Here is a 25,582-nt window from a genome sequence, read left to right as displayed (position 1 = left end):
CTGAAAGCACTACTCTACTTAGCAGAGGTTTTAAAAAAATTTAGTTCAAGTGATTTTGAAGCATTAAAAACTGCTTTCCCATAGTATATAAATTGGTAACACACCAGGCGGTATGAACTCCTGGTTCTTCTCACAAATGGTTTAAAAAAAAAAAAAAAAAAAAAAAAGCAAAATTCACTCTAATAATGTAGATAAATACAACCCTGCAACACTAAGCAGAGTAAAATGTGGTACTTTACACAAGATGAGCATATCTGCCCCAAAGGCCAAACCTGATAAGTAGAAATCTAAAGAACATACTAGGCTGCTGGCAATGCTTTCATGAGACCATTTTTGTCTACATTTGTGGTAGTTTCCCGTTAAAAAAAAAAAAGTAATCAACAATATTCTCGGGCTGGACGTAGATTAATTCTCCAAAGGCTTCTAAATCTCCACGATTAATTTCTATAGCAATCACAGGTACTGTGAATCACAAGAACTGTGCCTTGGCTAGCCAGATGTCACATCACCTACAGCAGACTCTTGAGGATTTGGTTGCCCGTCTGAATTATTCTACATTTGAGAAGAATATATTAGTCATTATATAATAACTACACTGTCATTCATTAACACAGTGTAACAATGATAACCTCATTAATACTTTTGAGTTGACTCTTTGGCGCAATGGTTACCTAGGACTAGAGGTACCAAATTGTGATGATGAACAAAATACTCTAAGGTTACAATGAGAAAGGACAACCTAGTTATTGGCCTGCTACAGAATTAAATTACGTGAATGTTATTCATCACAGTAAAATATATGTGAATTGTTCATCTCTTCCTTCTGGTACTACATATAATTTAAGGAATATAGCAAGAGATTAATTAATAATCACGCAGGGGAAAAACAGGTAAGAAACAACATAGCTGTTAATCAAATTTAAAGTGAAAGCAAGTGAAAAGTGGGTCTCTCTAAGCCAGACTTTTATGCACCTAACAGGCTTCTCAGAAATGAATGTTACTCACAAAAGTACACAGTAAAACTAACAAAACTTTAACACTAGTTTTTATAAAGAAATACTAAATAAGAAACTACAAAATGACCTTTTCCTTTTTGGCATTATAGGAAACTAAAAAGTAAGTTATTCAAGTTGAAAATTAGTTTGTTTCCTTTTTAATGGAAAAAATAGCCAGAAAAGGACCTTAATCCAATTGTTGGCATACGCCAGTTGTCCAGCAATCCATATAAGACAGGCACTGTCAGGGACAAAAGATGATTATGTGAGGCTTAAAACTCATTGTATTTATAATATGTATCCCAAAGGACATTATTACTACTGTTTCAAGGACCAGTCATAGTCTCAAATGTGCTATAAAATGATCTTAGCTTTGGGAGCTTCCTTTTTGAATCTCCTAGCATCTATCAATAGTAATCTCACACAGCCCAGTTCTTCTAGTAACTAAAGAAGGCAATTCATACCAACAAGACAAGGGCAATGTGTTAACCTCCCCAGGGATCAGGATATTTTAGAAAATGCAGCCTTGACTCAAGGGAATGAATTGCTAGTAGTGATTCCTGGGGGTGGCAGGAGATATTCTGGGAGGAAAAACCTGTCAAATTATACCACAAGGTGGGCAGCCCACTTTGCTTGTCACTAAGACTGGGATGATTACCATACTATATGGTATTTACAAATTCACCATATTTATGCCTTTTTTTTTTCTGTAGGGCATGGTCCTAGTATTGAAAACTAATACAATGTTAGCTAAAACTACTCAGTTTATATAAGTATATGCTGCATACCCTTGACTCACATTTAACTTTCACTGGAGAATAATTATTCTGATTGCAATTGATCTGTTATTTCTCAAGAACAGACATAATTTTTACTTCATGTAAACTCATGGCAATATTTTTAACGTGTTACTGAATTGGAACACTACCCTTCTTATTCAATTTCAACACTTTATCAGTGATATGCAGATTTTTCTAATTCCCAGTTTAACATATCCAAATACAGAAAATAAACTAAATACACAGATTGAATTTTTTTTTTCACAACTTTCTTTAAGGAAATGCTGAAGATGGAATCTAGGAAATGCCATATCTTACCTTAATTTTAGGTGAAATTATAAAATAGAAATTCATTAATTAGTGTAAAGAAAAATAATATCCCCTCAAAAAAAAAGACCTTAACACATGTTTACAGATACTAGTGCAAATTAAATAAATACACAATTACAACAGCCTCAAAATTGTATCTAATTCATTACTCAATTCTAATATCCTCTTGTAGTTTTATACTTTTTCTAGAGAGGCTGAAATTTATAAATTCTATTAAAATCAAAGGCCTTCCAGAACACTAAAATAATACTAAGACCATTGTAATTTCTTACGAATAATCATTTTTAAACATCTTTGAGTCTTCACATAAATAATTATGAAAATTTAACTCAGAAGAAAAATATAATACCATAATCCATTAAAGAAAAAATACAGTGAGCTAGGCCAGTTTTTTAAGAAATAATTAAGTTAGTGTATTCAAGAGCACTTTTCTTCTTCACTAAGATAGGAAAGTGAAACAAAATTAGCATTTTACTCCATGACAGAAAGTTTACTGTACTTCTAAATGCTTCACGTCTCTAAAAATACACTTCTCATTGTTTTAGAATACACACATATTTTATATTTGTGGTTTAGCATAGTTATTTTCTTCTTGAGAATATATTACAAAATGAAGCACTCAAATGAACAAAACCTCACAGCAAAATTTTAGGAAATCTAAAATTATCTTGCCTGGGTCATATTTCAAAGACAGTGATCAATGTTGTTAGTCAGTGGGGAAAAAAAAAATCAGTAGAAATATAAAATAGTCTTTAAAATCCAGACAGCAAATATAAAAAGAGACAGACTTAAGTGAAATCTGGGAAAGATATTTAAAGAAATGAGGTATGATGGAGTCATAGTGCTACAATTTACCTCAATATATTCAGTTTTAATACTAACCTATACTTCAAAGTTGCAATATCAGCAAATCATAAACTATCTGCTGCTGTGTTCTCATGACCTTTCTGGTCAGATGTTTAATAGTCATTAGTAAATACATTTAAAATAAGCATTAAGCTAAATGCATGATCATACGGTAAGCATATCTGCCACTTAAGAAGGCAAATTATAATTTAAAATGTAAGCAATTTTGTATTAATAATAAATACAGTTTCAAGCATTTAACATTATCAATATTTTAAAAATTTAAATAATAAATGCAACTATTTTATACAGAACTGTACCATTTATTATACACACAAGTATATCAGTTCCCTTTGTTTACAAAGGCTGGTTATAGACAATATGGAATGTTACAGTACCATCTTGCATAAAATTTTAGTACAATTTTGTACTAGAAAAAGGGCACAAAAACACCAGCCTAATAAATCTGACTAAATGAAATATCTTTTCTTTCTTTTTAAAAAGTACATCATTAACACATACACCACAAACTGTACATAAGCTTACTTTTAAATCACCAACTGAAGATATGGTAGCAGGTATGTTTGTAGTATTAACTATCTCTCCCATCAGTTTAATTTATTAAAGGCTTGCACTGCTACTCATTCAGGAACCTTTGTTGACATGTAAGCTTGTAATATGAATTACTTAACTCAGGTAAGTACAATTTAAAGGAGGCTAACAACAGCTGCCAAGAATTATTTGTAGTAAGAAACGTCCTTCTCACAGAAAATTCACTGAGGAGCAAACATTTTTGTATATCATTCTTCTTAAAATTTATTGTAGCTGGTCAAGATTCTCCATTTTGAACTTTGGATGCTGGTGGTTGCATGAAATCCTTAAAAGGAACTAGTGCCTCTTTAAGTGCAGAGCAGACTTCTGAAGATGAGCAGGTGATGCATTCTACTAAAGTTGGGTATAAGGCAATTACCTGTGCCCAGGTATTTCCATCAACTGTAATGCAAAAAGTATAAAACCTCAAAAAAGAGTGGATTGAAATAGCAGATTATCCAGTTAACATATACACAATCCTTTAAACACAATGCAAAAAAAAAAAATCCAAAATATGGAAATTCCACAAGCTTGTACCTTTTCTTTCTTAAAACTTTGGAAGACTTCCTGCAATATTTAATAAGGTATGAGGGAAAAATATATGATCAATGTGCAGAATCATCAATACCACCAAATTTGATAAAGTACATTTAAAATGATACTTCAATATGTGAAGGTCTTGGAAGCTAACAAAACAACTTAGAATAATTCAAACCTTTGTCATTTTCAGTATAATAGCCAGAGAAGAAAGTGTACTTTTCAAGAACAATTAGAAAACAGTTCAACTTTTTATGCAGTTATATGCTAAAAAATATATATATCTTAAATAATTTTCCTAATAATGTCAATATTGATTTTAACTTCAAATGACCACACATAGATCCATTCTTCTCTTATACTGTTTGCTAATCCTTAATGTATCTGACTAGATTTAAGCTGTAGTGGGGAGGGACATTTCTGCCTTCCTCATCACTATTATGAACAGCTAGTACAGTTAAATGTTATTTGGTGAACGGACAAAAGTGTTGTATCACGATTACTTTGTGATTTCCTCATACTCTGAGATCACATATTACATTTCTATTTTCCTGTAAGTACTGTGCGTATTGTTGAGAGTGTAATACACGATAAACCCTGATAACAGATTTTTCTTAGAAAGTATATGTATATGGCACTTGGCAGAACAAATCTCAAATTGCGGAGGCAAGTGTAGTATAAAAGAAAGAACACTATACTATGCATAACGAGCTTTGGTTCCGTTTTTCACTCCAATTTACTGAGTGTCAACTAAGTGTCTAAAAACCTTCCTGAAATAAGTTAGTGCTGGGTGTCCCTGAACAAGTCATATAATTTCTTGTATCTTGACTTTCACTATAGAATAAAGAAATGAGGTTCTCAAACTAGTGTTCTTCAAGTTACCTGTTTAAAAAAAAACTGATGGTCAAGTAAGTTTGGCAAATGTTGTATGTATAATCTTCCTTTTGGGGGATTCATAATTCACACAGGTTCATAGTTAAAGAATAGGTTTAACTTTTATCCAATCCAAGGTTTCCAAAATTAATTTGATTATGGAATTTTTCCCCATTCAGTATCTACTGACATCCCTCATCATTAAAATTCATTCCTTGGGCTTCCCTGGTGGCGCAGTGGTTGAGAATCTGCCTGCTAATGCAGGGGACACGGGTTCGAGCCCTGGTCTGGGAAGATCCCACATGCCACGGAGCGGCTGGGCCCGTGAGCCACAACTACTGAGCCTGCGCGTCTGGAGCCTGTGCCCCGCAACGGGAGGGGCCGCGATAGTGAAAGGCCCGCGCACCGCGATGAAGAGCGGTCCCCGCACCGCGATGAAGAGTGGCCTCCGCTTGCCGCAACTAGAGAAAGCCCTCGCACGAACCGAAGACCCAGCACAGCCAAAAATAAATAAATAAATAAAAATAAAAAAAAAAAGTAGCTATAAAATTAAAAAAAAAAAAATCAAAGCCATTTAAAAAAAAAAAAATTCATTCCTTAGTACATGTCTTGGGAAATGCTAACCCGCTCATTTAATCTCTTCTCCACCTCAACAAGGGCTTCCTCAGAGTGGAGGCGGGAAGAAGAAAAGGGGTGTGGGGCTGATGGGTATTGGTGAGGGAGGGAATGTCAGGCCAGAGCTGTTCTGCTTTTAGCTGTTTTGTATGTTGGAAATCCACATCAGATTCCATTTGTAAAAAGAATTTTGCTGCTTAACAGCAACAACAAAAAAGAAACATTAAAAAAACCAATGGCCTAAGTAGTTTTAAACAGTCTGCTCCAGCTGTTGTCTATAAAACTTTCCACTAATCATTTAACAAAAGATTACATAGAGAGAATTCTGGGAAATGGCAAAGTAGTAAGTACCAGGAATCTGTCTGCCCACCTAGACAACAACTGAACGGGCAGAATCTGATGCAACTATTTTGGAACTCTGGAGTCTACTGAAGGCTTCCAACTTCCAGAGGAAGACCTGGATAGTATATTGCAGTTAATTTTCGTCAATCTAAGCCCTTAGCACAGTAGCAGCTACCCATCCTCTATTCCTAGCCATGTGGTAAGCAGTTGTGCAGGTGTTCCTGGAGCAGCTTGCACGCAGCTTGTGGGAGGCCAGGGTGGGAAAACAGGACCCTATACTCCAAATATCAGGGGTCTGTGCTCTAATTGCTGCTTCTGATCACAGAGGTGCAAAGAGGCTTCAAGAACAAAAGAAAAAACAAATAATTCAAAAATGGGCAAAGGACTTAAATAGACATTTCTCCAAGAAGATATACAAATGGTCGATAAAGCACATGAAAAGATGCTCAACACCATTAACCATTAGGAAAATGCAAATCAAAACAACAATGAGACACCACCTCATGCTTAATAGAATAGCTACTATAAAACAACAAACAAACAGAAAACAAGTGTAGGTGAGGCTGTAGAGAAAACAGAACCCTTGTTCACTGTTGGTGGCAATGTAAAATGGTACAGCCACTGTGGGAAACAGTATGGTGATACCTCAAAAAATAAAAAATAGAATTTACCATATGACCCAGCAATTCCACTTCTGGTATATACCCAAAAGAATTAAAAGTAGGGTCTCAAAGAGATATCTGTACACACATGTTCATAGCAGCATTATTCACAACAGCTAACACCACGCAAGCAACCCAAGTGTCCACCAATGGATGAATGGATATATAAAGATATATACACACACAATGGAATATTATTCAGCCTCAAAAAAGAAGGAAAACTGCAACATACTAAAATATGGACGAACCTTAACAACATTAGCTAAGTGAAATAAGCCAGTCACAAAAAGGCAAATACTGTATGTTTCAACTTATATGAGGTACTTAGAGTAGTCAAGATCATAGAGATAAAAAGTAGAATGGTGATTACCAGGGGCTAGGAGAAGTGGGGAATGGGGAGTTATTGTTTAACAAGTACACAGTTTCAGTTATAAAATGAAAAGAGTTATGGACATGGCTAGTGGTGATGGTTGCCAACATTGTGAATGTATTTAATGCCGCTGAAAAAATTGTTACCATAGTAAGTTTTGTTACATGTATTTTACTGCAATAAAAGAATTTGGGGGGGAAAAAAAAAAGATTGCATAGATTGAAAGCTATCTAGATTGGCCCACATAGTCAACTGACCAAACTTATTCTTGGTTTATTATAGGAAAATACAAAAATACATTATTTAAGATAACATCTTAAACTCAGGGGAAGCTACTCAAATTTCTTAAATTAAAATATGTTTTAAAAACTAACCATAGATCTTCATGGGCACTTTGGACTTAACTATCAAAAACAATGAAAAAGCTGTATGTATTGATATGGAAGAATCTCCATGATATTTTATGAAGTGGAAAAAATGAACAGTGTTCAGAACAGTAGGTAAAACATTGGGCTATTATGCATATTAATTCGTGTTGAAAACTGGGGGCGTGTTGGAGCACAGTTGACTTTTGAACAACACAGGTCTGAACTGTGTGGATCCGCTTATACACAGTAAAGACTATAGTGCTACACAATCCCCAGTTGGCTGAATCCAAGGATGTAGAATCCCGGATACAGAAGAACCATCTAACTGCTTGGAAGGTCAGCACCCCTAACTCCTGCATTGTTCAAGGGCCGACTACATATGTATTTTGTATTTACATAATAAACTTACGGAAGGATCGACAAACTAATAAAAATGGTTGACTATGGTAATGTAAGAGCTGGGCAGATACAGAACAGGGGAAAGACATGTTCCCTCTACATCTTTCAATATTTTTGAATTTTTGAACCATGTATATGTTTACTACCTATTCAAATTTTTAATTAAAGATCAAGTAAGGTGATAAATAAGTCCAACAAATGCCTCCTGTCCCACTAGAAAACCCTAAAACAAATAACAAATGTTCTAAACAAATGTTGGGTGAACACTGGTTCCAAACCTTGTAGCCATCCCCTAGAATTAATTTTGGACTGGCTACGAGCATGTCCAACATATTTCTGCTGGGAAGGCCTGGACTTCTCTAACTTATCTTCTTTTTTTCTGTTTCTTAATGAAGCTTATCATAACATTTTAATATGTTACTATATCATCATCATCATTTATGGTTACATTTAATTTAAATCTTCACTTAATATGCCCAGAGGTATAATTCAAACTCAAACGATTTTTAACATTAATTTAGTTAGATCATCTATCATTACTAGGCTGCCCTACCCATGGCCCATTGACTTTGTAAAAAACAGGTTACTAAGTTTTCCTTTTCCTTCCCTTTTCTTCCTTTATACAAATTCTGGTTACATTCTTGACAGCTATCTAAAGATCATAAAAAATAATGCAAGTACTATGCACTGAAATACATTTTCTGTTTTTAATACATCTATAGCAATAACATGAAAAATAGAGAATTTCCTGTTTATTTCTTAAGTATAACATATTTCTAAGAATCAAATTCTATCCTGTGATCTAATAAAGATTTTACTGGTCTCGAGGAAATCAATGCATGGTCTCCCTCTCTGAAAATTCAACCAGAACATTTTATTAAGATAACTCAAATTTGAACTTGATGGGATAAATTAAGGACACTGTTCCAGAATTTTTCTTAGAAATTCTACCTCTTCTTTTGGGTTGAATATACACAAGTCTACTGCCTCTTAATATCCAGTATAATACTCACGCTTTCTAGGCCAAAGTAACAGTCAGTGAATTTTGAAAACAGAAAAATATGTATTTAATTGTGTAACAACTGACAGGAACAAATATCCTGGGACTCACTTATTAGGCATTTATTAGGAACCTACTTTTTTCTTGGTTATTAAAAGTAATGCTGCTTAAAGCACCAGTCTGCTAAGGTGCTTGTGCCAGAATGTAAATAAACACACTTCCTTCTATAACAAAGTCTTATATAAAAAGTCAGCTGAACCAGTGTGCTCAGTGACACAATTGACTTATACTCTGATGCCAGCTCTTTATCTTGTCCTGGACCAGCAGCTGGTCCAAAAAAAAAAAACACACACACACACACTTTGAGCAGCAGTGTTGTAAAGGATTCAAAATACAATAAAACATGGTTCAAATAGCCTGTCAAGAAGTTTACACTTTAAGAGGCATGAGTCATGTACATGTATAACTATAATACAAACAGAGTGTTTTAAGACAAAGGCACACATAAAAGAGCTACAAGTTCACCAAAAAAAGAAATTGCTCACCTTTAAGGAATAAAAACAAGGCTTAAAAGTGGTGTGATATCTGAACAGGGTGGATATAGGCAGGAGAATGGAATGAGCAAAGGACTAGGAATACTTGGATAGACTAAGAATTTTAGTTTGGTGAGAGAGCAGGATATATGAAGTCTAGTGGGAAATAAAGCGTGAATAGAATGGAGTCAGACAGTAGTACTCTTTGTATTTGGTAGGTTATGGTAAATGAAAAAGATTATTTTGTTTTGTTTTACAAGGATGGAAAAATGAATGACCAAAGCTGCACTTTTGGAAAAATCATTTCTGGCATTAATGTAAAGAATGGATTGGATAGAAATGAGTGACAGAAAGAGGAAACAAATGAGAAAAGGCTATAAAAATAATTCAAAGTTTCTTACGTCTATATGATAAATCACTACAAATGCAGAACAGAAGCCTCCTACAACCCAAAAAAGTCAGTCATGTTCTACATTAAAAATATATAAAGGGGCTTCCCTGGTGGCGCAGTGGTTGAGAATCTGCCTGCTAATGCAGGGGACACGGGTTCGAGCCTTGGTCTGGGAAGATCCCACATGCCGCGGAGCAACTGGGCCCGTGAGCCACAACTACTGAGCCTGCGCGTCTGGAGCCTGTGCTCCGCAACAAGAGAGGCCGCGATAGTGAAGAGGCCCACACACCGCAATGATGAGTGGCCCCCGCTTGCCGCAACTGGAGAAAGCCCTCGCACAGAAACGAAGACCCAACACAGCCAAAAATAAATATAAAAATAAATAAGTAAATAAGACCCGGTGCAACCAAATAAATAAATAAATATTAAAAAAAAATATATATATATATATAAAATATAAATTATCTATATTCAGACCAATTTAGTTTAAAAAAAATCCAGCCAGACTGTGAAGTCAGGATCATAGCAGTGTGAGAAGCTCCCTTTGTCTCTTCCCTTCAATCTATAACTAGTAAAACATCCATAACTCAATAAAAGTGTCTCTGCCCAATACACCAGGATCCCAGAGAATTCCACACACCTGTACAACTATACATAAGAGTGGATGGACTAGGAATTCCCTGGTGGCGCAGTGGTTAGGACTCCGCACTCTCAATGCCAAGGGCCTGGGTTCAATCCCTGGTCAGGGAACTAAGATCCCACAAGCAGTGTGGCCAAAAAAAAAAGAGTGGATGGGCTGAAACACACAGAGGAGGCAGGACCAGGGAAAAGGTGGAGGTGGTACCTGCAGTCCTAGATCCCCAGCCACAGCAGCTAAGCCTGCAGCCTCAGAAAACCTGGTAGCAGCAGGGCAGGTGATGCACATGACTCCAGCTTCTCAGCCACAGCAGTGGCTAAGGCTACAGGGAACTAGGCAACAACAGGGCCTGCAACGTTACCCCTCCAGTCATGCAGGCACATGTGACTCTGGCCCTTTTGCCCATAGCAGCAGCGCCCATGAAACTGATAACCCTGGATGTGGCAAAAGCACCCAAGACCTCAGCTCCTCACCCCAACCATCCTCTGTCCCCACTGCAGTGGACCCAGGAGCATGGATCCAGGAGATCCCAGACATGGTGGACACACCTGCTATCTCAGTGCTACAGGCAGCGACACCAGTGACAACAGCGACACTGGCAGCAGCAAGGTACCAGCAACCCTAAAAGCATAAGCAGTGACAACAAGGGCACCAGACAACACCTCTAGCAGAGGCAGTGGAGGATGGAAAGTGCCAATTCTCAAATATAACCATAGGCAACTCAGGTAAGAGAAACCAAAAACTTGTACTATAGTGCCACCTACTGAAAAACAAAAGAAGGGCCTCTAATTACTAACCTGTTAAATTGTTAGAGTCCAATAAAAAAGAAGCCTTACTAAAGAAAAGAGGTGTGTGTTACTTCAAATATATCAGAGGAACAACTCATCAAGCACCATGAAAAACCAGAGCAATATGGTATCACAAAAGTAAATGACAGTTCTCCAGAAACCAAACTTAAAATTAAACAATACTGCAATCTAACTGACAGAATTCAAAATAGCTGTCCTAAAGAAATTCAACAAGCTACAAGAAAACTCAGAAAGGTAGTTCGATGAGCTTAGGAATAATATTAATGAGCAGAGGAATACATTACCAAAGAAACTGAAACTCTGAAAAGGAACCAAACAGGAATTCTGGAGCCAAAGAACTCAAATGAGATGAAGAATGCATAAGAACATATGGGAAATAGAGCAGACCATATGGAAGAGAGAATTAGCTAGCTCAAAGATAGAAATCAAGAAATCAATACAAGTAGAAGAGGAAAGAGAGCTAAGATCTAAAAAAAATGAAGAAATTCTATAAGAACTATCCAACTCTATTAGGAAAAGCAACATCAGAATAATGAGTATCCCAAGAGAAGGGGGCAGAGGGTTTATTTAAAGAAATAATAGCTGAGACCTTCCTAAACCTGGGGAAGGAACTGGATATACAAGTCCATGAAGCTAAGAGAAGAGCTAATTACCTCAATGCAAAAAGACCTTCTCCAAGACATATTAAAACTGTGAAAAATCAATGACAGAGAAAGAATTTTAAAAGCATCCAGGGAAAAAAGAATGGTAACCTACCATTAGGTAACTCATTAGGTTATCAGCAGATTTCTCATAAGAAAATCTACAGGCCAGGAGAGAATGGAATGACATACTCAAAATGTTGAAAGATTAAAAACTATCAGCCAAGCATACTCTATCCAGCAAAGTTATCCTTCAGATATGAAGGAGAAATAAAGCCTTTCCCAGACAAACAAGCTGAGGGAGTTCATCAACAAAGACCTGCCTTACAAGAAATGTTGAAAGGAGCTCTTCTACTTGAAACAAAAAGGTAAAAGTACACAAAACATTGAATAAGGTGATAATACAGACAAAATCTTTTAAATACTTAATTACAGCATAAAGGTTAAAGGGGGAAAAGCAGTAAAAAATAACTATAACTATTTTAATTTAGTAACAAAATCACAACATAAAAAAGGATAATTTGAGACAACAAGAAACACAAAAGGGGAATAGAAAAAGGACAGAACCTGTATAGGCAAATAAAAATAACATGCTATCAGCAGAAAAAGAAATATTTCATCTATGAGACATGTCATAAACATCAAGGTAAACACAAAATATAAATCTAGAGCAGAAATTCAAAACATAAAAAAGGAGAAAACTGAGACAAACATCATAAAAAACCCAGCAAATGAAACTGGCAGAAACACAAGGAAAGAGAAACAATGGAGATATAGACCAACCAGAAAACAAAAGATAAAATGGCAGTACTCAGTCCTCATCCATCAATAATCACCCTAAATGTAAATGGATTGAATTCACCAATCAAAAGACATAGAGTGGTTGGATGGATTAAAAAATAAGGCCCAAGTACATGCTGCCTCCAGGAGACTCATGTCAGCTCTGAAGACAAACACAGGCTCAAAATGAAGGGATGGAAGATGATACTTCAAGCACATGACAGCCAAAAGAAAGTGGATGTACCCATACTCATATCAGACAAAATACACTTCAAGCCAAAAAAGGTAACGAGAGACAAAGACGAACACTATATAATGATAAAGGGGAAAATTCATCAAGAAGACATAACAGTTTGTACCTAACAGTTAATATGTATGTACCTAACATAAAAGCACCAAAATATATAAAGCAATTATTAATACATCTAAAGGGAGAAACTGACAGCAACACAGTAATAGTAGGTGACTTTGACACCCCACTTACAGCAATGGATAGATCATTCAGACAGAAAGTCAACAAAGAAATAGTGGCCTTCAATGAAACATTAGACCAGATGGGCTTGATAGATTTATACAGAACATGCCATCCAAATGCACCAGAATACACATTCTTCTCAAGTGCACATGGAACATTATTAAGGACAGACCATATGTTGGGGTACAAAACAAGTCTCAATAAATTTAAGAAGACTGAAACCATATCAAACATCTTTTCTGATCACAAATGGTATGACACTAGAAATCAACTACAAAAAGAAAGCTGGAAAAATCACAAATATGTGGAAACTAAAAAACATGCTACTGAACAACTATTGGGTCAATGAAGAAAGCAAAGGATAAATTTTAAGAATACCTGAAGACAAATGGAAACAAAAATACAACATTTCAAATCTATGGGATGCAGCAAAAGTGGTATTTATGGGGAAGTTTATAGCAATACAGGCCTGCCTCAAGAAACAAGAAAAATCTCAAAAAATCTAACCTTACACCTAAAGGAACTAGAAAAGGACAAATGAAGCCCAAAGTCAGTAGAAGAAAGGAAATAATAAAGAGCAGAGCAGAAATAACAGAAATAGAGACTAAAAATACAATAGCAAAGATCAATAAAACTAAGAGCTGCTTCTTACAAAAGAGCAACAAAACTGAGAAACCTTTAGCTAGACTCACTGAGGAAAAAAGAGAAGGCTTAGATGAATAAAATCAAAAACAAAAGAGGAGAGGGACTTCCCTGGTGGTCCAGTGGTTAAGACTCTGTACTTCCACTGCAGGGGGCACGAACCTGATCTCTGGTTGGGGAACTAAGATTCCACATACCATGCAGCATGGCCAAAAAAATTTAAAAAAAAAAAGAAAAAAAGAGGAGAAATAACAACAGATACCACAAAAATAGAAAATATTATGAGAATACTATCAACAGCTATATGCCAACAAAATGGACAACGTAGATGAAATGGATAAGTTCTTAGAATCATACAATCTTCCAAGACTGAATCATGAAGAAACAGGAAATCTGAATAGACTGATCCCTAGCAAGGGGACTGAAAAAGTAATTAAAAAAACCTCATAAAAAACCAAAAATCCAGGACCAGATGGCTTCAGAGGTGAATTCTACCAAACATACAAAGAAAATTTAATACTAATGCTTCCTAAATTCTTCCAAAAAATAGAAGGGGAGGGAATGCTTCCTAACTCATTTTACAAGGCCACCATTACCCTGATACCAAAATCAAATAAGGACAACAAAGAAAAAAGAAAATTGCAAGCCAATATGTCTGTTGAACATAAATGCAAGCACTGTCAACAAAATATTAGCAAACTGAACTCAACAATACGTTGAAAGCATCATACACAATGATTAAGTGGGATTTATTCCAGAGATACAAATTAATTTCAACTGCAAATTAATCAACATGATACACCACATTAACAAAATGGATAAAAACGTTATGATCATCTCAACAGATACAGGAAAAGCATTTGACAAGATTCAACACCTATTTTTCTAATAAAAACTCTCAATAAAATGGAGATAGAGGACTGTACCTCAACATAATAAAAGTTGTATGACAAACCCACAGCTAACATCATACACAATGGTGAAAAATTGAAAGCCATCTCTCTAAGATCAGGAAAAGGACAAGAATGCCCACTCTCACCACTCTTAATTCAACATGGTATTGGAAGTCTTAACCAAAGCAATTAGGCAAGAGAAAGAAATAAAAGGCATCAAAATTGGAAAGGAAGACATAAAACTATCACTATTTCCGGATGACATGATTTTATATATAGAAAATCCTAAAGACTCCACCAAAAAACTGTTAGGAATAATAAATGAATATATTAAAGTTGCAGGGTACGAAATCAACATACACAAATCTGTTGCATTCTGTACACTAGCAACAAACTATCAGAAAGAGAAATTAGGAAAACAGTCTCATTTACAATCGCAGCAAAAAGAATAAATACCTAGGAACAAATTTAACCAAGGAGGTGAAAGAACCTGTACACTGAAAACTATAAGACACTGGTGAAAGAAACTGAAGACGTAAAGGAATAGAAAGATATTCCATACTCATGGATTGGAAGAATTAACATTGTTAAAATGTCCATATTACCTAAAGCAACTTACAGAGTCAATGTAATCCCTATCAAAATCCCAATGATATTTTTCACAGAAATAGAACAAAAAAATCCGAAAATTTATATGGAACCACAAAAGACCCTGAAGAGCAAAGCAATCCTGAGAAAAAAGAACAAAGCTGTAGGTATCACACTCCCTGTTTTCAAATTGTGCTACAAAACTGTAGCAATCAAAACAGCCTGGTATTGCCAGCAAAACAGACACACAGATCAATGGAATTCAGCTGAGAGCCTAGAAATAAACCCACACACATATGGACAATTAATTTACATCAAAAGAACAAAGAACATACAATGGAGAAAGGATAGTGTCTTCAATAAAAGGTGTTGGGAAAACTGGACAGCCATACACAAAAGAAAAAAACTAGACCACTATCTTAATTATCTTATAACAGACACAAAAATCAACTCAAAATGGATTAAAGACTTGAATGTAAGACCTGAAACCATAAAAATCCTAGACAAAAACATAGGCAGTACACTCATTCACACTGGTCTTAGAAATATCTTTCTGGATATATCTCCCCAGGCAAGGGTAAGAAAAGCAAAAATAAATAAATGAGTGTATCAAACTAAAAAGCTTCTGCACAGCAAAGGAAACTATCAACAAAATGAAAAGATTACCTACCAAATGGAAGAAGATATTTGCAAATCATTATATCTGATAAGGGGTTAATATCCTAAATACATAAAGAACTCAGACAACTCAACAACAAAAAAAACAAACAACTCGATTAAAAAATGGGCAGAGGATCTGAATAGACATTTTTCTAAAAAAAGACATACAGATGGCCATAGGCACATGAAAAGATTCTCAACATGACTAATCATTGGGGAGATGCAAATCAAAACCACAATGAAATATAACCTCATGCCCATTAGAATGACTACTATTGAAAAGGCAAGAAAATAACAAATGTTAGGATGTGGAGGGGAAAGGGAATCCTTATACAATGTCAGTGAAAATGTAAATTTGTGTAGCCACTATGGAAAACAGTATGGAGGTTTCTCAAAAAATTAAGACTAGAACTACATATGATCCAGCAATTACACTTCTGGGCATTTATCTGAAGAATACGAAAATACTAATCTGAAAAGATACATGCATCCCCTGTTCATCACAGCATTATTTACAATAGCCAAGAAATGGAAACATCAACGGATTAATGGCTAAAGACGATGCTCTATACACACACACACACACACACACACACACACACGTATATACATATATATACAATGGGATACTACTACTCAGCCATAAAAAAGAAGGAAATCTTGCCATTTGCAACAGCATGATGGAACTTGAGGGTATTATGCTAAGCGAAATAAGTCAGATGGAGAAAGACAAATACTGTATGATTTCACTCATATGTGGAATATTTTTTAAAAAAAATAATAAACAAACCAAACCAAATAAAAACAAACACATAGATACAGAGAACAGAGTAGTGGTTACCAGAAGGGAAGGGAGATGGGGGAGGGTGAAATGGATAAAGGGGGACAACTGTACGGTGATGGATAAAAACTAAACTTTTGGTGGTGAGCACACTAGTGTAGTATATACACAAGTAAAAATATAATGTTGTACACATGAAACATATAATGTTATAAACCAATCGTACATCAATAAATAAAATAATAATAATAATAAACTACAAGGAGGTATCACTTCAAACCTGTTTGAATGGTGTCGTCAAAAAAAGAAGAAATATTAAGTGTTAGCAAGGATGTGGAGAAAAGGGAACCCTTGTGCCCTGTGCATGGGAATGTAATTTAGTACAACCACCATGAAAAACTGTATAGAGTTTCTTCAAAAAATTAAAAATAGAACTACCATATGATCCAGCAACTCCACTTCTAGGCGTATGTCCAAAGAAAAAGGAAACAGGATCTCAAAGAGATAACTGCACCCCCATGTTCACTGTAGCATTACTCACAATAGCCAAGACATAGAAACAACCTAAGTGTCCATCAATGGATGAATGGATAATGATGTGCTACATGTGTATATGTATATTTATATATATTTGTAAACACACATACATACACACACAACAAAATATTATTCAACCGTGAGAAAGAAGAAAATCCTGCCTTTTGAGACAATGGGATGGACCTGAGGGCATTATGTTAAGTGAAATGTCACATAGAGATAGACAAATACTATATTATGATAGCGCTTATATGTGGAATCTAAAAGAGCTGAACTCATAGAAACAGAGGGTAGAATGGTGGTTGCCAATTCTGGGAGGGTCAGGGAAATGGGCAGATGTTGGTCAAAGGGTACAAACTTCCAGGTATAAGATGAATAAATTCCAGGGATTTAATATACAGCATGGTGATTACAGTTAATAATACTGTGTTATATACTTGCAAGTTGCTAAGATCTTAAAATGTTCTCAGCACAGACAAGGAATGGTAATTGTGTGACATGATGGAGGTGTTAGCTAACACTTCCATGGTAAACATATTGCAATATAAAAGGGTATCAAATCAACAAGTTGTATACCTTCAACTTATACACGGTTGTATGTCAACTACATCTCAAAGCTGGGGGGAAAAAAAGTCAGCAAAATTTGCTTAAAATAAAGAAAACATTACAAAGTAATTTTACTTAATTGACATCCTAATGGACTTGCTGCTTTGTTGTCATAAGGCCTGGAGAAAAAAAGTCTTATAGCTGTTATGTTCCTAAAACTCAGTTAACTTAATAGTAGTACAAAAATACAACACAAATAGAATGTAAATGTTATAAATTTAGAATAACTGAGTTTCCAAGCACTTACCATTCTCAGGCTGAGTTTTCTTAAGTGAATCAATGAGAGTACTGACTGCTTTTAAGACAAATATGATTTCTGTTACTTGTTGCCTAAAAAAAAGATGGGAGATATTTCCATCAAGATTTTAAGATATGCCACGTGTGTTTTGTACTAAGTTATACAAATAGACATACTTTGGAAAACACTGAACACAAAACAATGCAAAGTTAATATTAGTTTTAAATTCTTATAAAAGAAAATCATTTCATTAACATGTACTTCAGTGTGCAATTAAGATTTATAGTTATTCTAAGTTATCAACATTAAAACGGGGGAGGCGATCTACTCATGCAGATCTAAATTTATTAGTAAGGTATTTTCATAGAACTACTTCAAATTAAAACACTGTACAAGATGTGCTTTTAAAACTTCTACAGCAGTTTTTCTTTTTTTTTTTTTTAACTTATTAGTACTAAAAGAGATTTGCCAAAGCTTAAAGGGAAATAAAGATCACTATTACCCCCTTCACATATTTTATCATGCTGTTAAAAGTATCTTTAAAATCACAATAGTAGTTATTTAACTTTCTAAAACAACAAATTAGAAATATGCTCAAAATCAACCCCAAGGTGACACTGGAGACATTGGCAATGAAGAATGAACTTGGAGTAAAGGACCAACAAGAGTAGTTTGATTTCTTTCTTTCTCCTTGCAGAAATATATCTCTTCTGCTCTACAGTCCTCCCCCACACCCTACTCCTGGTATGAATCTGTGTTATCATTCAACAGATAAGATTTTCTTAATACTATGACAGGGTACTATTTCAAGCCTCCCTTTGTAAGTATACAAGTATTTTATTATGTTGCAGTGTAGGTTTTTAGGAAATAATGCAATAATACTGTATCAAACATAGAATGATACAGTATAACAACTATAAATAAGACTCAATTTAAAGCAATAAACACTTAAAACACAAAAAATGAAGGAAAGCGGCTTTCTGAAATCCAATAATATCTTATACTCCAATAAAAATGTTCCAATCAAGGCAACTCTATTACTGCTTTTCCAAGTATGCTTCAGAGGTCAATTTTAATAATCAATTTTCAATCATGACAATAACCAAATTACTAACATTTGTCTTTGGAATGCTTTTGTATAAAATCCACTAGGAGGTATAATTTATGTTCTAGAAATTCAAAATACAGTGGATGCTAAAAGTAGAAATACAAATGGCAAATAAGCATTGGTAATTAAAAAAAGAAAAGAAAAATTAAAAAAAGCAAACTACTATGTGGCTATTTCTTCATTCATCAAATTTTTAAAAAGATAAAATAAGTGATAAAATGGCAAATAATTTTAAACTGCTAAAAATTGAGGGAAAAGACAGTCATATACTCCTGAGAGAACATAAACTGACAGAAGTCTCTAACAGGCAATTTGTAATATGTATCAAAACCTTTAAAATGTCTGTATCTTTTGACAGGTCAATCCCAACTCTGGAGATTTATTCTAAGTAAATAAGAATGTACACAAAGACTTAGGGTTAGTGATTTACTGCCTTATGAGATGGGACCTGAAATGATTTTCCTAACTCTTTCCTGACTTTGATAACTTTGTCTTCCAATATTATTTTCTGTTTGCTTCATTTGCTTTGCCTTAAACTCTAACTTACACATTAAAAAATAGATTGGCAACATAATGCAATTTATGATTGTATTTTTTGATGAATTCTGATATATACCCCAACTTTGATTAGCCTTGGCTTAGCAGAAAGACCTAGATCCCCTTCAGCTGGCATGGCTTGACTACATGAGAAGCAAATCAGTTTAGGTACAAGGGCTTAATGAAGCAAATTACATGAAAAGAAGATCTAAGATATGGCTAGATGACTTACAGAGAAACCTAGAAATAAATGACAGTAAAACAAACTAGGAAGTTCATAAAGTATGATTTATCTATTATTTTCTCTCTAGAGAGATTCACGATCATGTGTTCATACAGACCCACAAGTCCTTACCCAGAAATCCTTGAGAAGATATATTTTAGAATTCAATTTTTTTCTAATTCAAATAAGGAATTTGGTATATATACCATATATTACTTAACCTCCATGAGCAGTATGAAAAAGCACCCCATAATAAAACACAGTAATATATCTGCAGCAAAACTTATGAATATTTACACTGTATGGGATAAATAAAATTATAAACAGCCTCAGGTTAAGTTCAGATCACTTATGAAAACACTTGATTTCCAGAGCTTTTTAAAATTATTAATAACTATGACAGTGTATTTCCTTCTTTAATTAAAAAAATACATATATACATATACCTTGGAAGAGGGCATTTACCACTTAATCTTTCATCCTCTATATAACGATGTAGTACATCCTGAGACCTCTTTAGAAGCACTGAGAGTGCCATTCGTGAGATGTAGCCTTCTTGAGGTGTTGTGACTTTATTACTGAAGGAAAACTGGAGCAGTGTTTCAAAACACATTTTAGAAAATTCTTCTCTCAAACGAATATCAATCTCTGCTTCTGTAGAATTAACAGTGTTTGATGGTTAATACAAGGTTAAATAAATATGCCTTAATGACACAATTCTTAGCAAACTAGGAATAGAAGGAAATTCCTTAACTGATAAAGAGCATCTATGAAAAACTTATACCATACATAGATATATATATATGTACACAGAGAGAGAGAGAGAGAGAGAGAAACAGTTTTCCCCCTTGCAAGGTCAAAAAACAAGGCAAGACTATCCACTCTCATCACTTCAACATTTTTCTTGTCTTGGTCTTTTTATACACTTCAACGGCACTAGAGTACCTCTCAATAATCTTCCACATGGTCAAACTTGGAATAATCCGTTTGTCTGTTTCTTTCTTTCTTTCTTTTTTTCTCTTGGCAACATCTTCCCTGGACCCTGACCTCTGCTCCCGTCTGGACTAGTTGCTCTCTGGACATACTGTCCAGTTATATCCTGGAACTAGTCTTTGGCCTTACCCTGTGAGTTGTTTTTTTCTCTCTTGTGTTATATCTTACTTTCTAGACCTCATGCTTTCCCTTTCCTTGATTTACCCCTTTGTTTTCACAGGGCATATTCTGTAGTACCTGAGAAAGTGAATGGGAAGTACAAATTGTGAGACCTTACATTTCTGAAAATGTCATTTTACTGGGGTGCTCAAAGTGTGGTTCCTAGCAGCAACAGCACCACCAGAGAACTTGCTGGAAATGCAAATTCTCATGCCTCACCCCAGACCTACTGAATCAGAAACTCTGGGGTTACAGCCCAGCAATGACTTCACTCCAGGTGAGGATAATGCACGCTGACATTTGAGAATTACCATTCTACACTCCTCACTTGGCCAAAAGTGGGCCTAGGTATAAAACTCCATGTTAAAAATCTTTTCCATTTATGACTATGAAACCACAGCCTCAATGTCTCTGAGCACCCAGTGTTGCTGAGAATTGCAATGTCCTTTTGATACAACCCTTTTGTGTTTGAACTTTTTTCTTTCCTTTTTGAAATCTTTTAGCATCTTCTCTTTATTTCTATTATTCTGGTATTTCATGATGACATGTCTTATTGTGAGTCTTTTTTCTTTCACTATTCTGGGTACTGAGACATGGCTTTTAATCTGCAGATTTGTATCTTCAGTTTGTTTCTCTGATAATTTCCTAGCTTTCCTCTATTCTCTCTTTCTGAAAGACCTATTGTCAGATGTTAGATCCCTCAGATCCATTTTATTTCTTTCTTCTCATACTGTCCACTTGTTTGTCTTTGCTCTACTTCTGGGTTATATTTCCTTAATGTTTTCTTCCAACCCTTCATTGAACATATTTCAGCTATCATATTTTTAGCTTCTTTGAGCTCTTTCGTGTTCTGATTGTTCCATTTTAATAGCATTCTTCTTGTTTCATGAATGTAAAATCTTTTATCTCCTTAAGCATCCTAATTATATATTTTTTTAAATAAATGTTTTCTATGGCTCTGCATTTTATCTCTTTCCTACCAGTTTCTTTCACCCTCTCTTCATTTGTTTTGGTCTTTCTCTTTTGTGTTGGAAGATTTCCTCAAACGTCTGTGAGCTGTGGCTGTCAGATCATACTTAAGAGCAGGGGACCAAAAATAATCACTGGAACCTCTGTGTTTATAGCTTGGTCTTGTGTATTAGCAGGAAAGACTTTGTATGTATATGTTTAAAGAAAAGTCCAAGTTAAAGCTGAGAAATTTGTGTCCAATGGTCAAGTCACTGGAAGAACGTACATGTACCTTCTTTATCTTGGTACATTTAATATTATAAATGGCAAGAGGTATCATCAGAAAACTGTTAGAAAAATTATACATGGTAACTTGGTAGTCCTTATTTAGCTTAGAATATTTACATATAATTATAAACATGGTTCTTAAAATGTATTTTATAAAAAATTTATCTATAATTTTTAAATATTCTTAATAAAAAGTTGACTACATTAAGATAAATGGACTTCAAAATTTTTTCTCTGAGGTGCTAATGTTTTCAAACCTGCACTTTACCAGATTAATTTTAAAAACTGTCTGGGCTAGGAAAAAGAATCAGTTTGTGAAGTAAGCAGTATCTAGTGGTCAAACTGTACATAGAAATGCTCTTTAAAGTGTTTACCACAGTTTAGTAGAATTTAGTCACAGCTCCAGTAAATTCTGGGGACTAACGATATGCATGGCACAAATTTAGAACTTTTTAATTATCTCACCAAAAAAATCACATTACGGTGCCACGATTACATTTAACACTTGAGCATAGGTTTAAAAAAAAGAAATAATAGCAAAAAGCAACTTACATCTCATCTCCCAATATGGTACATCAAAAGAAGCATGTGGTCCTTTTTAAGGATGAACTTTGGTCTCCAGCCTTAAGACTGTGGGCAATTTTTTTCAACCTTTCTAAACCCATTTCCCCTCTGTAATACAGTAGAACCTATCCTCACAGAAATGTTGTGAGGAATGAGATTAATATTCTAGCATAATACCCTGCACATTGTGGTCATTCACTAAATCTTAGTTCCCTTAACAAATGTTAAGGATTTTTTTTTTTTTTTTTTAATTATTTATTTATTATGTTTATTTTTGGCTGTGTTGGGTCTTCGTTTCTGTGTGAGGGCTTTCTCCAGTTGCGGCGAGTGGGGGCCACTCTTCATCGCGGTGCGCGGGCCTCTCACTATCGCGGCCTCTCTTGTTGCGGAGCAGAGGCTCCAGACGCTCAGGCTCAGTAGTTGTGGCTCACGGGCCCAGTTGCTCCGCGGCATGTGGGATCTTCCCAGACCAGGGCTCGAACCCGTGTCCCCTGCATTGGCAGGCAGATTCTCAACCACTGCGCCACCAGGGAAGCCCCCAGGATTTTTTTTTTTTAATGGACTAACTTTGCAATTTATAGTCCTGAGAGGTTGGTATTAATATCTTTATTTTACAGATGACAAAACTGACACTTAACCAACTACTAACTAGCAGAATACACATTCATTACTTCCCAATAATCCATGACTTCACAAAACTGGTGATTTATGTCAGCCTGCAATGATTTAGGTGGATTCCATAAGTGCTTTGCAATTTAATTCATCATAGAATATTTACCACATTTTCCCCTCATAAAGCTTAATGTTCTATATCACATTCTTAACCATTCTCCCGTTTACATTTACCACAATTGTAGGAGTAAACATTTCTAGTAGAAGTCAGCTTCTTCAAAAGTGCTTCAATACTTTTATTAACATTAAAAAAAAAATCATTGAAATAACATACCTGTAAATGAAGATGACTGAGAATGTATTGATCCCTTATTAAGCATAGTCATTATCTGACCAACAAATTCCTTAGGAATAAAATTGGCATAAGGTAGTATCTCAGTGCTGATAAGCTGAACTACCTAAAACAAAAGATGCAAATTCAAAGGTATTTTTTTTTCTTGAAAGAGACTAACTCAAATGATAATTTCTAGAGTAAAATTTAAATCTTATTTTAAAAGAAAATCAGTTAAAGAATCTTTCTTAATAGAAGTATACAACCATTTTAAGGATAGTCTGTTTCCCTCATCTGTCTTAGTAAGTAACTTTATTACAAAATAGTCAATACTATAAACTATTTACTATACAATAACTTCAATAAATTTTGATCTGCAACATGATAAGTGCAAAGAGCGCTCTGGAGAAAAAAATCAGCATATGAAATGTATCCATGTTAGAATAAAATATCTAAAACAGGATTAAGAACATGATTTAAATCTCCTTTTAGAACCATAAAAATGAGCCATTAAGAAGTAAAGTTATATTCATTTTTGTTAAATAGCTTATTTCTAACATACAATGTGTTATTTTGCCTTTTGAAGAGAAAGAAGAAAAGTTTGAAGAAGAGTTTGCAAGAGTTAACATAGCAATGGGACAAAAGGCAATATTTTGCATCTATATATCGATATGATGCCTATGCTTTCTATGTAATTTATTTGATTTATTTAAAAGTGCCCTTATCCCACTTAAAGCGAAAAAATAACCCCCCCAACAAAAAAAATCCATAACCAAAAACTACTTCTTTAAATTCCATTTATAATCAGCAAAATATATTCTTTAAAAAAAATTCATTATTTGCTTCTACATCTGGTTAAAAATAGAAAAATCTGAGCAACTTACTGATTAATTTAAATACAAACATCTGATTTGTCAAACTATAAAGTAAGCTCTCAAATACATGCTCACTGACTGATGGATTTATTTTACTAAATCAACTGCTTTTTAAAAGTATTAAATGGACACAACTAAGTATCTGGACAACATGCACATAGCACAAAGCTAACAAATATAAGAAAGTAATTTTATAAATGTCAGTGCTTTAAAAATTAAACTTTAACCTTTGTGTTTTAATGCTTTTAGGTTCAAGCTCAACCTATCACTTTACTTTTTTTTTTTTTTTTTTTTAGCAATTTTACAGTTTCAACATTTCTACTATTTGGTTTTCATAAATGGTCACAGGAAAATGTTTTAAATAGCTTCCTCACCTCAACATCAATACTTTCATTTCTTTGAAATTCTTGAATAGAGAGGTTATCTGGAGGTATGCTAAAAAATAAATAAATAAAAGACTTGATTTTTAAAGGTAAAATATTTCCTTAAAATACAAACAGAAAATAAACAAACAGAACTCGAGTATCAAAAGAATATATTTTCTCACCCAAGTTAGAACATTATCATTTATTTAAAAGAACAGTATTTTTAATTAATTAGTATAAATGACTAAGCTAATTACAAACATGAAATTCTAGCTACAAAAATACTTAGTCCAATCTTGAACTAAATAAAATCTGTAGAACAAAACTTCTTTTAATACTATGAATGAAAAACAAAGAAAAGTAAAGATACTATCATCTGGAGTTACAGCAAAAATTACCACTGTGAGAAAAACTGAATTCACTTATACTGCCAGTGACAAAAACTGAATTCACTTATATTGCCAGTGATTTCAGAGAGAGTTAAAAGAGCCTTGGTCAAGATGCTGAATTATTCACTCAGCGACAGCCCACTGATCATTAATTTGTAATAAAGACAATATACTAAATATCTTTACAGTAAAAGATAGAGAACATATGGAAAGAAGTGGACTGACTCAGACTTTCTAAAACAAAACAGTGTTCCAACAAGATCAGAATAAAT

General features: G+C 34.5%; 1 protein-coding gene across 4 annotated transcripts in view; it reads right to left on the bottom strand.

Moving 5' to 3' along the window:
• Positions 1 to 2,458: 2,458 nt before the first annotated feature.
• The window catches only part of MON2 (MON2 homolog, regulator of endosome-to-Golgi trafficking), a 125,458-nt gene continuing 102,334 nt past the window's right edge, over positions 2,459 to 25,582 (bottom strand). For all 4 annotated transcript variants that reach the window (XM_036864944.1, XM_036864946.1, XM_036864947.1 and 1 more), the window contains 5 exons: positions 24,931 to 24,991; positions 23,685 to 23,808; positions 20,233 to 20,440; positions 17,928 to 18,010; positions 2,459 to 3,943 (listed from right to left, as the gene is read on the bottom strand). In XM_036864944.1, the coding sequence (XP_036720839.1) occupies positions 3,780 to 3,943; positions 17,928 to 18,010; positions 20,233 to 20,440; positions 23,685 to 23,808; positions 24,931 to 24,991 (640 nt within the window). In that variant the 3' untranslated portion in view covers positions 2,459 to 3,779. The remainder of the gene's footprint in view (positions 3,944 to 17,927; positions 18,011 to 20,232; positions 20,441 to 23,684; positions 23,809 to 24,930; positions 24,992 to 25,582) is intronic.

Source organism: Balaenoptera musculus, chromosome 10, assembly GCF_009873245.2.
Source record: "Balaenoptera musculus isolate JJ_BM4_2016_0621 chromosome 10, mBalMus1.pri.v3, whole genome shotgun sequence".
Lineage (NCBI taxonomy): Eukaryota > Metazoa > Chordata > Mammalia > Artiodactyla > Balaenopteridae > Balaenoptera > Balaenoptera musculus.
This window is presented reverse-complemented; position numbering and strand designations above follow the sequence as displayed.